Raw genomic sequence first — 15,966 nt, forward strand, 5'->3', positions numbered from 1 at the left:
TGAGGATTACTTTGAACATAAAGTTAAGAAAATCTCACAGTTCCAATTTGTAATGCCATAGACTTTAAAAATCATTGAAAAAATGCAGGTAAAAGTTCAAAAATTAAATAGGGTGCGGGTGATCGGAAATAGTTCTGATGTCCAAAAAACATTTGAATATACACAGGCTTTGGGTAAAGCTTTACCAAAGCATTAGTACTTAATTAGCATTAATACAAGTAAAGCTAACTAGACTGAATAGTCTTAAAAATTCATTCTACGAGGTATACATATGCTTAAGTATATGGCGCTGCCGAAGCGAGCACTACACATATGCTTAAGTAAGAATTTTGTTTTATGGCTTATTAGCTCTGATTAGCTCCTTTAATGTTTTGATGCATTTACTCCATCTTCCTGAGACAGGTTAGCTGGTAAAGACTACCTGGAAGGACTAACTCAAAATGATTCTTCAGGGATTAGCTTTACAAAGAACATTGAACAGATACAGACATTTGAATAATACATTCCGTATGGATTAAGAATTTGTCACTATGCTTTTTGTTATACTGTTTCCTGTAAAACAAAACAAAGAAATAAAACTATCAGACTTGAATTATCTGCTAGTTGTACTGGATGGACTATGCACAAAGAATTTAAAACTATGAATTACATGAATTCAAAAGTAGAAGATTCGTATGAATCATTCAACTTTATGTTTGTTTACATCATTCTTGATCAGCTGGATTATCTCTAACTATGCAAATGAAGAATAAAATGAGCTCTGAAGAGGGGCAGTGTGTAAAATTACCATAGTAATTTCAAATTACTCTTGTAACTTCAAATAACTTTCTTAACAGAAAGACATTACGATCTAGTCTTTGGCAGGTCTGGCTCCAGAGTTACCAGAATGTAGGCTGAATTTTCTACATTCTTTCTATGCCAGATATTATGTCTTGACACTCAGCATCATTCCTCTCTTTCTGTATTGCAGGGGCTGCAAGTCCTTTTCTAGACCCCTTTCCAACAGGGCTCAGGCTTAGATTCTGCCAGTGGGTGAAAGTTGAATTGTTTCTAATTAGTGTTCTATTAAGTGCAAGAAATGTCATTTGTATAGGAAAAGAAATGCTGGATTTGTAGTTATTAAGCTGCTAATTTCCTCCAGGATCCCATGAATTTCTGAGGCATGAGTAATCCAAAAGATATTTTCTTTCTAAAGGAGTCTTTTCTAGACTCCTTTCCAACAGGGCTCAGGCTTAGATTCTGCCAGTGGGTGAGAGTTGAATGATATTTGGAGAGTGAAAGCAAAGCAGGGACTGTTCTGGGACTCACTCATTGCAGCCCTGCTGGTAGATAAGATGATTGGCAGTGGTTTCTTGCAATACCTACAATGTTCTTATTGCTGAGGTTATTGGTGAATTTTCCTGACCTTCATTCTTAGTCAGTTTAAAGATTTTGCAAGCTATTTCTTAGTATTAAGTATGTTCCTACCTGGAAGTAATTTCAGTTCTTGACCAATCTCATACCAATACATTAGCTCATATGCTTTTTGTGCAGATCCAGTAGAATAGTGGACAAAAGTTCTTAAAAGATATCATGGACTTGCCGTAATAATCCATAGCAAATACAGACCAATGTGTGATGAAGAATCACATACATATAAAAAGAGGCTCCAGAGTCAAGCTTACAGTGAAAACCCATTTAGACCACCCTCTGTGCCATGCTGGAGGCAAGTTATTTAATCTCTTTTAACCCATCTGAGACCCAATAATTTGTGCCTTTAAAATAATAATAATAATAATAATACAGCTTCATTGAATTTTGAGAAGAACTAAATGAATTACTAAATGAATAATAATGTCTATGATGTAAAGAACTTTAAGCAGGGCTTTAAATAGCAACTTGGTAAATGTTATGCATATTTCATAACAAAAAGGGGGGAATTCCCCAAAGTTTCAATTAATACATTTAGAAAAGTATGCAATGTACATTTAAATGTAATGAATCAAAGAAAGAAACAAACTAGAGGGAAATTATGTTAAAGAATTAGTTCTATGTCCAATCATGAAGCAACATTTATGCTGAAATCAGCATATGGGGCCTTCACTCATACCCACGGTACTTTCCACTGTTTCCTATTTACTACAAACGCCTTCACACATTTTTCATTCTAGGACTAAGTATAAACTCATTTTAAATCTAAGTGCAAATGAGTGTATTATACTAGAATGGACAAAGAAATAATCCATATAGTTGAATTCTCAGCAGAGGAAGTAATTTTTTGGGTTGGAGTGGGAAGACTACGGAAAATTTTCTAGAAATTCTGAACCGATAACACGGATATAGCCCTATTATTCATGATGCTAAGAATACAAGTGGGGTAAGATTCACACCTTGTGCTGTGGAGGCTTCTTGTCTTTGTAGAAATTCTGTGCTATACCTCTATTATTACCACTACATAACACTACTACTAATACTAGTAATTTGCATGGCTACTTATAGAATGCTGGACACTCTGATAGGTGTTTTACAAGCATTATCTTTATTTCCTACAACAAACCTAAAAGGTAAGTATGATTATTTTCATTTTGCCAACGGGGAAATTGAAGGTCAGCAAGGTTAAATGACTTCCCAAAAGCTATAGTTAAATCAAATACTATAAAATCCTTTGATTCTTTTCATTACACATTATTGTTGCCCCTTTTCTTCACTTATATTTTAAGAATATTATTTTATTAGTACGCAAAGCTTGTATGTTCTGCTTTGACTTATGCAAACTTGCTTTATGTCACCATCTAGCAATTCGATTCTTCAAGTATGAAACCGTAAGTATACATATGATGGGTACCTTTTTAAAAATAAAATAGCTAGGGGCGCCTGGGTGGCTCAGTCGGTTAAGTGTCCAACTCCTGATTTCAGCTCAGGTCATGATCTCACGGGTCATCTGACCGAGCCCTGGTGGAGCTCCGTGCTCAGTGGGGCGTCTGCTTGAAGATTTTCTCCTTGTACCCCTCCTCCCACCATGCACACACGCTCTCTCTCTCTCTCTCTCTCTCTCTCAAATACATAAATAAATCTTTTAAAAAATATAATAGCTAAATGTATTTTCTTTATTTTTTAAGATTTCATTTATTTATTTGTCAGAGAGAGAGCACAAGCAGGGGGAGAGGTAGGCAGAGGGAGGAGCAAGCTCCCTGCTGAGCAGGGAGCCTGACGTGGGGCTCCATCCCAGGACCCTGGGATCATGACCTGAGCTGAAGGCAGGCGTTTAACCTACTGAGCCACCCAGGTGTCCTGCTAAATGTATTGTCTTATAAAAACTTCTTTTGAAGTATTATTCTGTGAAATATTTGCCAAATTAAAAAAAAAAATATATGTCCTGGTTTTACCTATCCCACTGGTACTTTGAATTGTGTTTGTAAACACTGCAGAGCAGTCCGATGTAATATATATGGCTTAACACGGTATAGTGTGCAAATTACAGCAGAGACTTTCTCCTCAAACTTATTAATAGCATAATATTTATACACATTTCAAGGTGTACCAACAACTGATCAGCTAATAGATAGAGGATAGATCGATGGATAGATGATAGATAGAGAGATGATACAGAAACTGATAGAGATATATGTAATTTGTACATCATATCTTATTAAGATTCCAAAGACTAGTGAAACATACTTGCTGCTCCATATTTCATTATGCCTCTAAAATGTCAAGGTAAATTATGCTTCAGTTTCATTGTGGCTTACCAGAGAAGTCAGCTATTATGCTTTCTACCTGATAGTAGAAATAACAAAGCATTTTAATTTCAATCTTAAAACACTGCTTTTGCTCTGTTGTGACAATGTGGATCAAATTTCAATAATACTGATGACGATGATTTTAAAAGATCATAAAAAATGGTGATGATAGAAGAATCAAACAGCAATAATTGTTAACAGTTATTTGGGACATAAAATGGTCTGGGTCTTATGCTTTAAATATCTTACGTCCTTTAAACTTCGGAATACTCTCATTTGAAGATATTATACTCGTTTTGCTCTTGTACAAGACACTTAGCAGATTGACTAAGAGCTCAAACTCTGGAAATAACTGTGTAGGCTTACCACCTGACTCTGACAAATCTGGGTCACCTTAGAAAACTGACCTTCCCTCTATTTCAGCTTCCTTTCTGTACAAACTGGAAAATAATTATCCCTACAACAGCATCAGCCAATAGTAAGTGTTTAAAACATTTGCTATGATTATGCCCATTGTCATGGAAAATAATTTATTTTTTCAAATATTTTATTTACTTATTCACGAGACACAGAGAGAGAGAGAGAGAGAGAGAGAGAGAGAGGCAGAGGGAGAAGCAGGCTCCGAAGGAGCAGAGAGCCCGATGCGGGACTCGATCCCAGGACCCCGGGATCATGACCTGAGCCGAAGGCAAACGCTTAACCATCTGAGCCACCCAGGTTCCCTGGAAAATCATTTAAAAATGACAAAATCCACTGCTTTCCATTATACTTGACATGGTTAAAGTTTTAGGGAACGAGCCCGACATCATCCTACCTGTGTATCCAGTTTTGCAAACACAGTTGAAGCTTCCTGGAACATTTTGGCAGACAGCACCATTCTTGCACGGACCTGGCAGGCACTCATTGATATCTCGCTCACAGGCCCTGCCAGTGAAGCCATCTGGGCAGCTGCAGGAAAATCCTCCTACTAAATTGTGACAGGTCCCACCATTGTGGCAAGGTGATGGAAGGCATTCATCTATATCTATTTCACACCAGCTACCAGCATAACCTGGCAGACACTTGCATAAGAAAGGCTGCAGAGGTTCATTTGCCACAATGATGACTGGAAGACTCTCATGGCTCTTTAATACAGAGCTCACAGCCAGTCTTCTTACACAGCTCCCTCCGTTCTGACATGGGCCATGAACACATGAGTCATGATCCACGGATTCTACCTTCACTCCACTCTGCCGGAGAAGGATCTCTTTGATGCTTTCAAAGAAGGTGGCTACACCACTGGGATTCACATACTGATTATTGTTCCGCTTCACAGCTGCTAAAAGAAACGTTTTATTGTTCTCTTCATATGCACCATAAAGTTGCACAGCAGTCCCTAGGCCTGTCAGTTGGGAGCTGGCAATGCGTAGAAAATGAAGGTAGTGGTTAGTCAAGAAGTCCTTTACTGTTGGAACACTGAGATGCAGTAGGATGCTGTTATCCACTGTAGCATTAGAAAATCCAGCAAAGAAAACTCGGATATTGCTCGTGACTGTGCCGTGAACTCCATCATTGCTAAGGACAGTGAGATCAAATGTGCCATCTGTTGACCTCGGCTGTGAATTTAGATCACAAGTACCCCTTGGAATACTGAACAGGCTTGTAACTCCTGAAGTAAGGGAGCAGTGGAAGGTGTCTAACACATCCGGATCCTGTGGCTTCACAGAACCTAAAATCCCACCAGGAAACAAATTGCCATAATAATTAACAAATATCTCCACAGTCCGAGACTGGGAAGGATTATCATTTTGGTCTATAACAGTGATATGCACGGTTCCTGTGGAGGACATTTGGGGAACACCAGAATCCCTAGTAATCACGGACAGATAGAAGTCTGCAATCTGTTCTCTGTCAATCTCTCTGGTTGTGCTCAGAACGCCAGCAGTGTTCAGACTAAAATAATTGGTGGCGGGACCTGTGCTCAGCAAGTAATAGGTGAAGGGGCCTTGATTTGGAGGGAGATCGGGATCAGTGGACTGAAGTGTCATCACTAGAGTTCCTGGGCGTTTGTTTTCCATAACTTCACCTTCACTGATGGTCAGCATAGGTCCATTATCATTTATATCTTCGAGGGTAACTAACAGGGAGGCACTTCCTGTAGCTGAGGGGGTCCCTGAATCAACCGCCAAAACCGTGAGATTATAGATAGGTAGGGTTTCTCTATCTAATTCTGCAGTGACAGTGATCTGTCCTGTCTGTGGATTAATGGAAAAGGCACCATTTTCGTTCCCTGATCCAATGAAGTAAGAGAACCTGCTCCAGCTGGGGACAGAGTCTGAGTCAAAGGCACTGACAAATGTCACATGAGTCCCAGTTGGGACCCCTTCACTGATCTGAACACTGTAGATATTTAAACTAAAAATGGGTGGGTCATTGGCATCAAGCACCGTGACATTTACAGTGACCTCATCGATATCTGCACCCCTGATGCTGCCAAAATTCTTGGCCAACACCTTCAAAGATACCCTTTCTTCTTTTTCCCTATCAAGAAGTCCAGAAACATAAATTTGTCCAGTCTTCTTATTGATCTGGAAACCCTTCTTTCGGCTGTTACCAAAAATCAAATAGTGTACTTCCCCATCAGTGCCCAAATCACGGTCACTGGCAAACACTTCTCCAACAATAGTACCTTTAGGAGCTGCTTCTGAGATTTCAAAATAGTAAAGTTTGGAGACAAAGCGAGGCACGTATTCATTCGTCCCTTTTAATTGTATATTAACAGTGGCAAAACTGCACCTTTCTTCGTCAGGGACATTGAAGGCTTTCACAGTAAGATGGTAGCTCTGCTTGGTCTCAAAATCCAAGAAGCCTTGAGTGGTGATGACTCCTGTGTTAGGGTCAATGACAAAGAGGTCACTGTCAGATGACTGTAACGTGTATGCAATCACAGCATTGGTTCCAGAGTCCGCATCTGTTGCATTTAGGTGGATGACCGTTGTTCCACTTGGGGCATTTTCCAAAACAGTAGGGAAATATTCATCTGGGAAGAATACTGGAGAATTGTCGTTCACATCAATCACATTTACAGTCACACTGCAGTAACCAGTTCTTGCAACCCATCCTCCATCTGTCGCACTAATAGTCATTTCATGCTTCTGGCATAACTCATAATCAAGAGCTTTGGCTAGTGTTAATATACCTGTGGAAGAATTGATTGCAAAAATGCCTTCTTCGTTTCCTGAGGAAATACTGTACCTGATCAAGCCATTTGTAGCTGCGTCTCTGTCTCTTGCAGAAACAGTCCTGACGATGGCCCCGATACTATGGCTTTCGGGGATGGTTGCACTCATGTGACTTTGAGAGAATTCAGGTGTGTGGTAGTTTTCCTCGGTGACAATTATTTGAACGGTGGCTTGGGATGAAAGTGGAGGGTTTCCTTTATCTCTTGCAGTGACAGTGATCAGAAAGTTCTGATTCAGGTCAGATATCAGCGAAGATGCCACTGAAATCCACCCTGTACTATTGTCCAACTTAAATTTTCCGAAATGATTTTCGTTAGAAATCAAATATTCCACTTCAGAATTCAGACCAAAATCCCTATCATCTACTGCAGTAACTTTGATTAACTTAGTACCAACTTTAACATTTTTGGTGACAGGAGTAAAATACTTTGGTTTAAGAAATTGTGGTGCATTGTCATTACTGTCCACTGTGTTGATGGTAACTGTTGTCTCACTAAGTAATGAAGGATTCCCTCGATCTGAAGATGTCACTACAAAACTATGCCTGTTGATGTTCACGTTACTGAAGCCACTGACATTCTGGTATTTCAAGACCTGTTTATTGAAAATCTCTCCTGTGGTGGCATTAATCCTGAAATACTCTGACTGAGATTTTATAAAATAAAACACTTGTCCATTTGATCCCTCATCAGGATCTGTTGCGGATACCTGAGTCACTTTGGAGCCAATTTCAGGAAGCTCAGGGCAATCCAGGTAATAGGATGGTCTGCTAAATCTTGGAGCATTGTCATTGATGTCTGTCACAAATATTGTGACATCTGTACTTACGGTCCACCCAGAATCATGTGCAGAAACTCGGATTCTGTAACGGTCCGTATCTTCTCTATTTAAAGGTCTACTAATTACAATATCTCCTGTGCTGGGATTAATGGTAAATGGAAGACTTGTGTCTGTCATAGAGTATCTACTAATTGCATTTATACCAATGTCTTCATCAGAAGTTGTGACACGTGTAACCGTGTATCCTAAAGGGGAATTTTCAGGAACATAGGCACTGAATATCTGAGAAAACCTAGGGGCGTTATCATTTTCATCTAAGATGTTAATGATGACTTTTACTGAGGTACTCTGAGAAGGGGAGCCTTTGTCTGAAGACTTTATGGTAAGCACATACTGTGATATTTTTTCCCTGTCTAACGGCCGAATGCTTCTAATTTCACCAGTGGCATGATTAATAGCGAAACTATGTTCTTTATTGCCATTAACAATTTCATAATCTAACTGTCCATTGGGTCCACTGTCCTTATCCGTTGCCGAAACAGTAAGTATTTTGCGAGGAGAAAGATTTTCCAATATTTCAGATACAAATGGATCTTCCTTAAAAACAGGGGAATTATCATTGACATCTAGAACTGTCAAGTCAAGTTTCTCATAAGAGGATAAGGGAGGGAAGCCTCCATCCCTGGCCTCTATCCATATGACATATTTTTGTATCTTTTCAAAATCCAGAGGTTGACTAATGGACACCTGCCCTGTTATTTGATCGATTTGGAATGTACTGCCAAGGTTCCCACTTGCAATATAATAGGACAAAGGTTCTCCTCTCAAGGAGGACCCCGTAATGGTGGTGACAAGAGTGCCAACTGGCTGGTTTTCAGGAAACATGAAAGTCTGTTCTTTGGCTCTGACTTTAGGGAAGTCTGCCTTGTTCACAAATCTGACAGTCACTGTTGTAGAATCTGTCTTTGGAAATGAGCCCCCGTCTTTTACATATACAGAAAATGTCACTTCCGAAGCCCCATTTAGTGGTCCAGCTGCCATAATAGCTCCTCTCAGTGGATCAATGTGAAATTTTTCAGAGTTTCTACCCGAGAGAGAATAATGCAGTTCAGAATTGGGTCCAATATCAGCATCTGTGACTGTAACTGCAAAGACGAAGGAACCTATGAAAGATGGAGAGTGCAATTACAATCACACAAAACCCAAATAAAACATTTGCTAGTAGAGTCATGTATACAAAATATTATATCGCTCCCTAATATCACTTTACTTTCTCATAATTACTGGGGGAGAACAGTAACTCCTGTATTATCTCTGAAGTTCCCAAGTCAAATCTACTTAATGGTAGTCTTCAGGGACTGACCGGCCATTTTCTAACTAAAACCCATATGGTCTACTGGATTTAATATTTTTCAGTATGCCTTTGAGAGAAGCACAGGGAAGAGCAATGGCTAATCATTCAGAATTATAGTTCTTAGGAGGAAAATCTGTACATAATACAACTTCCAACAAACATGATACTACTATGGGAGCTCTGCTAAGAGCTCTGTTTCTACCCAATGAAAAAAGATAATTGCTTTGTATGTCTTAAAAAACCTTTGATTTGCCCTACAGGTAATCATGTCAACAAAATTTTTAAAAGATTATTTTGATTCTTTATATACACTGTTTCTTAGCAGCATTCTTTTATCTGTGAGCTATTATCACATGGAGATAAAATACATACATACATACATACATACATATATATATATATATAACCATAAATCAATTAGAACAATTATAAAGTAGTATGAAATAAGAACTGACTTTTGGATTCCAAAAGTTAGTGCTTGGGTTGAATGCCAATGGAACAGATTGTAGCAGGAATATGCAGAAAAACTGCCATAAGGACATGTTTTTGATATACTCATTTGGAAACCTTTTCCTAACCTGCACTCATTCCCCTACAGTAAAGTTTGTGACAAAAGTGAAAAGTCTTTTATTAAGGCCAGTGATTTTTATTAATTATAATAAGTCTAATAAGGAAAAGATGCTTCAGCATTACATACTCACTTTTTATAGGGGATGCTATATTGCATCACCACACATTGGATGTAATTAAAATCATGCCTGCCAGCATCATTTCAGCTAGAGGCCTTCATCAGGGATTCATGACTTTGATATTGACATTTCCTTTTGATAAAAAATTGCCACAAAAGTTTATGCATTTCATACTTTGAATTGGTATCAATTTGACATTCTCAAGTGAATATAAGATCAAAGATCACTGAGGGGAGAAATCCTGGATCCATTTGCTTTTTCTTCTAATTAAAAATATTTTAAAGCAAGACAAATCAAATTAATTTTGGCCTATATTTGTACATTTTCCTGTTTGGAAATGCATCTCAAAGATTACAAATGGCAGATTATTTGTACAGTTTTTAAGAGAGATTGCCATTCTTTACAAACAAGCAAATAAAACCAAACTAATTTAAATGAAGAAAGAGAAATGCATATTGTCATAAGAAAGTGGTCATTAACGTCTTCATAAACTTACTAACAGAAAATCTTCATCCAACAAAATTGGAATAAAATATTAATAAGAATAATTCATTAGAAGTATTCATTCATTAAGTATTTTTGAAAACCTATCTATGAAGGATTGAGGTAAAATATTTATTTTCCACCAACAAATATAGTTGACTGCTTACTACCTCCCAGATGTTTCAGATGTTAGCATATGGCAAAAAAACAAACAACAAAAAAAAACAAACAATGTCCCTCCTTTCAGGGAATTGACAAATTATATCTCATGGCAGAACTCTTCTTGACTATGGGTGACTATTTTAATCATGTGAAAATATTCAAGTAATATTAAGAAATAGTACCAGGAAAGATGTAGCAATTATAAAATCTTAAGCACAATTGGTCTAGGATAAAAGAATTAGTTTATGAGATTCAACGTTCCTTCAATTTCATTAGTCAAAACAAGTTGAATTTTAGAGGATTTGCAAACCTAAGCTAAATCAGAAATATCCATGTAAAAGAAACAGAAATATATTTATAGAAAATGTCCAATGTATAGTTTGCATTTATCCAGGAGACCTCAGAGTTGGCTTCATTACCTGGAGGAGTAGGAGATGGGATGTGTGTGACATATGGGTGATGTTGAAATCTTGGTGGATTGTCATTGACATCAGTCACAGTGACGAGCACACTGGTAGAACTGGAAAGAGGCTCTGGGGATCCAGCATCACTGGAGACCACAACTAAAGTGTAATTCTCTTTTGTTTCCCTGTCTAGCAATGCACTTGTGATGATTTGTCCCGTGGATGGGTTGATGGTGAACTGAGAGTTTCCACCAATGATCCTATAACTAGAGAGAGCAGAGATGGACATATTATTTCTGGTTATCACGTTGTAGCATCTATTCACTAAAATTTAAAAACTGAGACAGAAATGCAAAAAAAAATCACTTTAAGTACGATCACACAACAATTAAAGAATATGGCTAGAAGATAAATACTTCAAATTTTATGTGAGCCTCTAATTGACAATCTTTACTGTGAAATGTCCAGTGAGCTCAAGCAGGTCCTCACAAGTTCTGTGGATTTCTTGGATCACTCAAGGCCCCAAAATATATTCAGAAGACAACTGCATTATAAATAAGTGAACCTGAAAGCGTAAATCAGGGCCTTGCTCTGATATTGTGGTTAGTGGCCAGGATCACAAATGAACATCTGTTAAATGAATCTAAAAATTATTTTTCTGCAGTGCACCATAATAATCCAGAGATCAGATGAAGATCTTATTTTTAAAGACAAAACACTGTATTTGACATCCATTGACTACCCAGAACAACTAAAGAACAGATTATTTATACAAAGACATTCCTACTTACTAATTCTCTCCTTTGTCATTCCTCATATGGCTATGCTTTTCTTTCTTGTTGTCAGGAGAGGTATGACATTTTCATGGATATTCTGATGCTAACCAGATTGGTTAATGGGCAGGAGTTTCCACTGAGAATAGCTTCTCTCTTCTTTATGAAGAGGAAAGTTATCTCTGTATTCCTCAGAGATCAGCTAGAAAAGAAGTAGCTAAGCTTGAAGGTTCAGAAACGGGCTGTGGTCCATTGTTTTTACGGTTGGAGAGTGGCAAGGAAATGGATGCCTTTAAAAGTTTTCTCCTTTATGCCAACAAAAAAATGCCCATGTTGGAATTAACTGCATGTTTCTATAGTTTGGTTTGTGCCCATGAAAACATAGCAACAGCAAGTATCTAATAGAGACAGTTTAAAAAAAGGTCTGCATTGCAGCAAGTAGAGTGTACATTCCTCCCATTAAGCTCAGGGTTTAAAACAAACATTTCAGCATTTTCATCCTTTTTTAGAGAAATAATGAACTGTTGGGGAGCTGATATTTTTAAGAGATAGAAGTCCTATAAAATGATAACAAAATAGAAAAACAAAGTAAAAGAGGGAGTTTTGGCTGAGAAATGACTTCAGTATTTATAAAGTACTTGATATCACTCAGAATTTTAACACTTTTTGGCACACCCACATGCCAGGATCAGGAGTAAATGAGAATACCATTTCCTGGACCAGAAGTTGACTCTTTATACAGCATAATTAATGCCCTTACACACTAGATAGCTAATCCCTTTGTCAAAATAAAAATATCCGAGGCTTATAATTGAATTCTTAAAGTTAGAAATTCAGGACTCATGAGGTAATCAAATTGTTTTACCTCTTCAATAAATTCTGTAAGAACCTGAATTATGAGAATTATGTGATTTTATTCTGAGAAACCTTGTTTCCCTACATCAGTGTATGTAGAAATTACCAAATAACAGGGAAAAAAAGAGTAATTCACAGCAACATAGACTTTTATACAGCTTTTTGACAGCAAAGATCAAGGGTCAATTAAATATTCCCTCAATTATTCACAAATAAAAATAAAATTAAAGTAATGAAAAATGCACGCAAATTTAGATATGGATTTTTGTATATGACAAGACCGTGGTGTATGAAGAAAGAGCAATGTGCTGAAAGGCAAATGATGTGAGTTCTGGTCCACGTTTAATGAAATAATCCATAATGAAATCTTGTACTGTAAATTCTTATTCTTTATTTTATGCTATTATACACACTATGGAGCATATGATTGTTTAAAACTAATTAACATCTTAACTATTTTTGAACATTAAAGAATAAATTGTCATATTAATATATGATTTTTTCTAGACTTTATCTGATTCTGAAGTATATTAAAAGTCAATTTTAAATATGAAGTGTTCTGTAACGTCTCATAATATCTATAATACCAGCACCATGCAATTTATACCTGTAAGTTAAAGCACACACACACACATGCACACACATGCGCACACGCACACAGATAGAAGGGACACAATGGATAGACGGCCAAAATAATATCCCAGGTTTGCCTTCCCCCTATCACTTCAGTCTTGGTTTCATTCGCATCCCTTCATGGAGATCTTTCCTGCTTCTCTGGTCTACATTAATTTCTTCTAAGGGTATAAACTCTGTTAGATTGGGTTTTGTGCTATCTTTTTAACATCTAAATATCTATGCTGGTCTTTAAAGATTTGCAGCATCTTACTGTGTTCTTAATGTGTACTGAGCACACTACAAGGCATTTTATATATGCTCTCATTTAACCTCAAAACAATCCTGACACTTTGGTTTTGTTCTGGATTTTTATAGATGAGGAATCTGAATCTAAGAGAGATTCATATAGTTGCACAACAAAGCATACCATCTAAAAATGGTAAATCTAGAGTTGGAACTTCTATCTTTATGACTTCAAGACACACTCGCTCCATTAGACCACAGTATAAAGAAGGTAAAAAGCAGCCTGAGTGGATCTAGTGGAGACAAGAAATGCTGTACCACTTGCTAAGGCCAAAGGGGACCCTTTTTATTTAAGGGATGTCAGTGTAGCATTGTTTACAGTGATTTGGCTCAATGCAAATCAACAAATGTGTTATTTATTTGCTGATTCAAGAATAAGAAATGACTGCTTCAAATTATTGGTGTAAACTGACATCATTGTTATCTAAAATCTGAATCATTCATTTTTGCACTTGTAAAGCTAAAATACCCCAATTTGATTTTTTAACTTTTTTTTGTCTCTTCCTGAGATCTGCTAGGATCATAAAACACTGTGCTATATGTTACTAGAATACAATAATTTAGTAATAGTTAAAAGACTGCACTTTGAAACACAATTCACTTGGGCATGAATATTTACCTCACTCAAAACACTTCAATTCATTAAATTCCTTAACCTTTCTAAGCCTTTTCTTTCCACCTGTAAAATGTGGATCACATATGCATTCCTTTCACTTGGTGGTCTTGAGTATTAAATGTAATTTCATATGAAATGCATTTGGAATTGGAATTGGTACATGCTGAGAATTAAAAGTCTAGGATTACACACGTAACAGAGCATATATACCTATGTAGTTACAATTTAATAATCTATCATATGTAATCTATTATAACATACTTAGTTAAATGGATAGGTGGACCAAAAGATACATGGATTAGAAGGTAAAAATCCTGCCCTCAAACTTACATCCTAAATGGAAGAAAGAGTGAAAGAAAACAAAGTACAAAGCCAGGCAGTACATTTGAGTGTTACAAAACTGTCCAGAAGCACTGCTCTAGGTATCCAAAAGCCAAAGAGACCGCTTTTGAGTGGAATGATTAAAAGAAAGCCTTCCTTGAGGAAGGCTAAATTGAAGCTGGGTTTTAAAGGGTCTACCCATCTTACAATAGTAGTGAAAAGGGAGAAAGGTGTTTCAGGTCAGGAATTAGCAGATTTTTTTTTTTTTTTTTTTTTTCTGTAAAAGGCCAGTGTTAGTAAGTATGGCTTTGGAGGCTGGAAAAGCTCCGCTACAATACTCAACTTGCCATTGCAGCACAAAATCAGCCATGGACAAAAGTACACGAATGGGCATGGCTCTATTCCAATAAGACTTTATCTACAAATGCAGGCACTGGGCCGAATCTAGCCTGCAGACTGCAGTTTGCAGAACCTTGATCTAGTATACAGAAGAACTTGAACAAGGCCATAAGGCTTGGGAAAGCACAGATCCTTTTCCCAGGAGCAGAAAGTGATCCAGTGAGCCTGCCAGTTAGGCTGTATGTTGAGGGTTTGGGCAGAATAAGCCGGGGCTGTTTATGGAGTGCCTGGAATATGGAGACTGGGCATTATGCCATAGGCCAACTGGAAGTTGAAAGATTTTGAGGAAGGGAGTATCATTGTTAAAGCTGAGCCACTGAATGCCCAAGCTGGTTCATATTACTGCCATTGCTCTTTCATTCACTGACCCAGGCTCGGCTTCATCCAGATCACTTCCTACAACACTGAGAGATAAATCATCATAAAATGTAATCTAGTTGTGTTATTGCCCAGTTTAAACACTTCAGTTGTTTCTCCCATTAGATACAGACAGGAGTGTGAATTTTTCATGCAGTATATGAGGCCCATTCCTCAGCCATACCAACCATATGGAACAGCTTTGCTTCCCTGACCCTGTGCTTCTGCAGAGCTTCTTGCCCTTATGCCTGTTACTGTCTTTGCCTAGAAGGTCTTTCATCCTGTATTTGTTGATAAGCTACTTCTCGGTCTTTCCAAAAATCATTAATTACTCGAAGCTTCTACGGATTTCTTCAGATAGCACTGAGTATGCTGTTCTTCTCTTTCCACCCCATCTGTGCTTAAACTATATACTTGTCACAGAGTACTATAATTACAAGATTACAAAATTATCTCCTATACTGAATTGTTCTCCTTGTGGTAGCTAGAGGATCCAAGTCCTCAGGACTTAAAGTGCCTGGGACATAGTGAGGGCTCCAAAATTATACAGTATGGGATGGTATATAGATTGGAGGGATCAGAAACTAGAGTCAGGGAAGAAAGTTAATTTTTATTATAATAGTCCAGGCATGATGTAATTGCGGGCTGAACTAGAATCTTGGCAGGAAGATTGCACAGAAAAGAATGGGTGCGAGAGGCATTAGTGAAGAAGAAACATGAGAACTTGTCCATTGACTGAGTATAGAGGGAGAGGATGACCCTTGGCTAGCAAACAGGGATGAAGAAAGCAAGGCAACACCATTAAAAGAGAGCAGAATGCCAAGAGGAGAAACGGGAAAAGTTAGGAGTTTCTGATATGTTGTGCTTCTGATGCCAACAGAACCTCCAGGTAGGGGTGTCCACTACAGATTTACA

At 37.7% G+C, this 15,966-nt stretch overlaps 1 protein-coding gene across 1 annotated transcript in view; it reads right to left on the minus strand.

The window, feature by feature from the left end:
* Positions 1-15,966, minus strand: part of FAT4 (FAT atypical cadherin 4) — a 171,283-nt gene that overhangs the window by 30,877 nt on the left and 124,440 nt on the right. Inside the window, exons 8-9 of the mRNA XM_028102315.2 lie at positions 10,828-11,078; positions 4,534-8,883 (exon numbers count right to left, since the gene is read on the minus strand). Coding sequence (XP_027958116.2) covers positions 4,534-8,883; positions 10,828-11,078 — 4,601 coding nt within the window. The remainder of the gene's footprint in view (positions 1-4,533; positions 8,884-10,827; positions 11,079-15,966) is intronic.

The sequence above is a fragment of the Eumetopias jubatus genome, unplaced genomic scaffold, assembly GCF_037043125.1.
Source record: "Eumetopias jubatus isolate StellerSeaLion01/CBP00866 unplaced genomic scaffold, mEumJub1_p1.0 scaffold_2, whole genome shotgun sequence".
Classification (NCBI taxonomy): domain Eukaryota; kingdom Metazoa; phylum Chordata; class Mammalia; order Carnivora; family Otariidae; genus Eumetopias; species Eumetopias jubatus.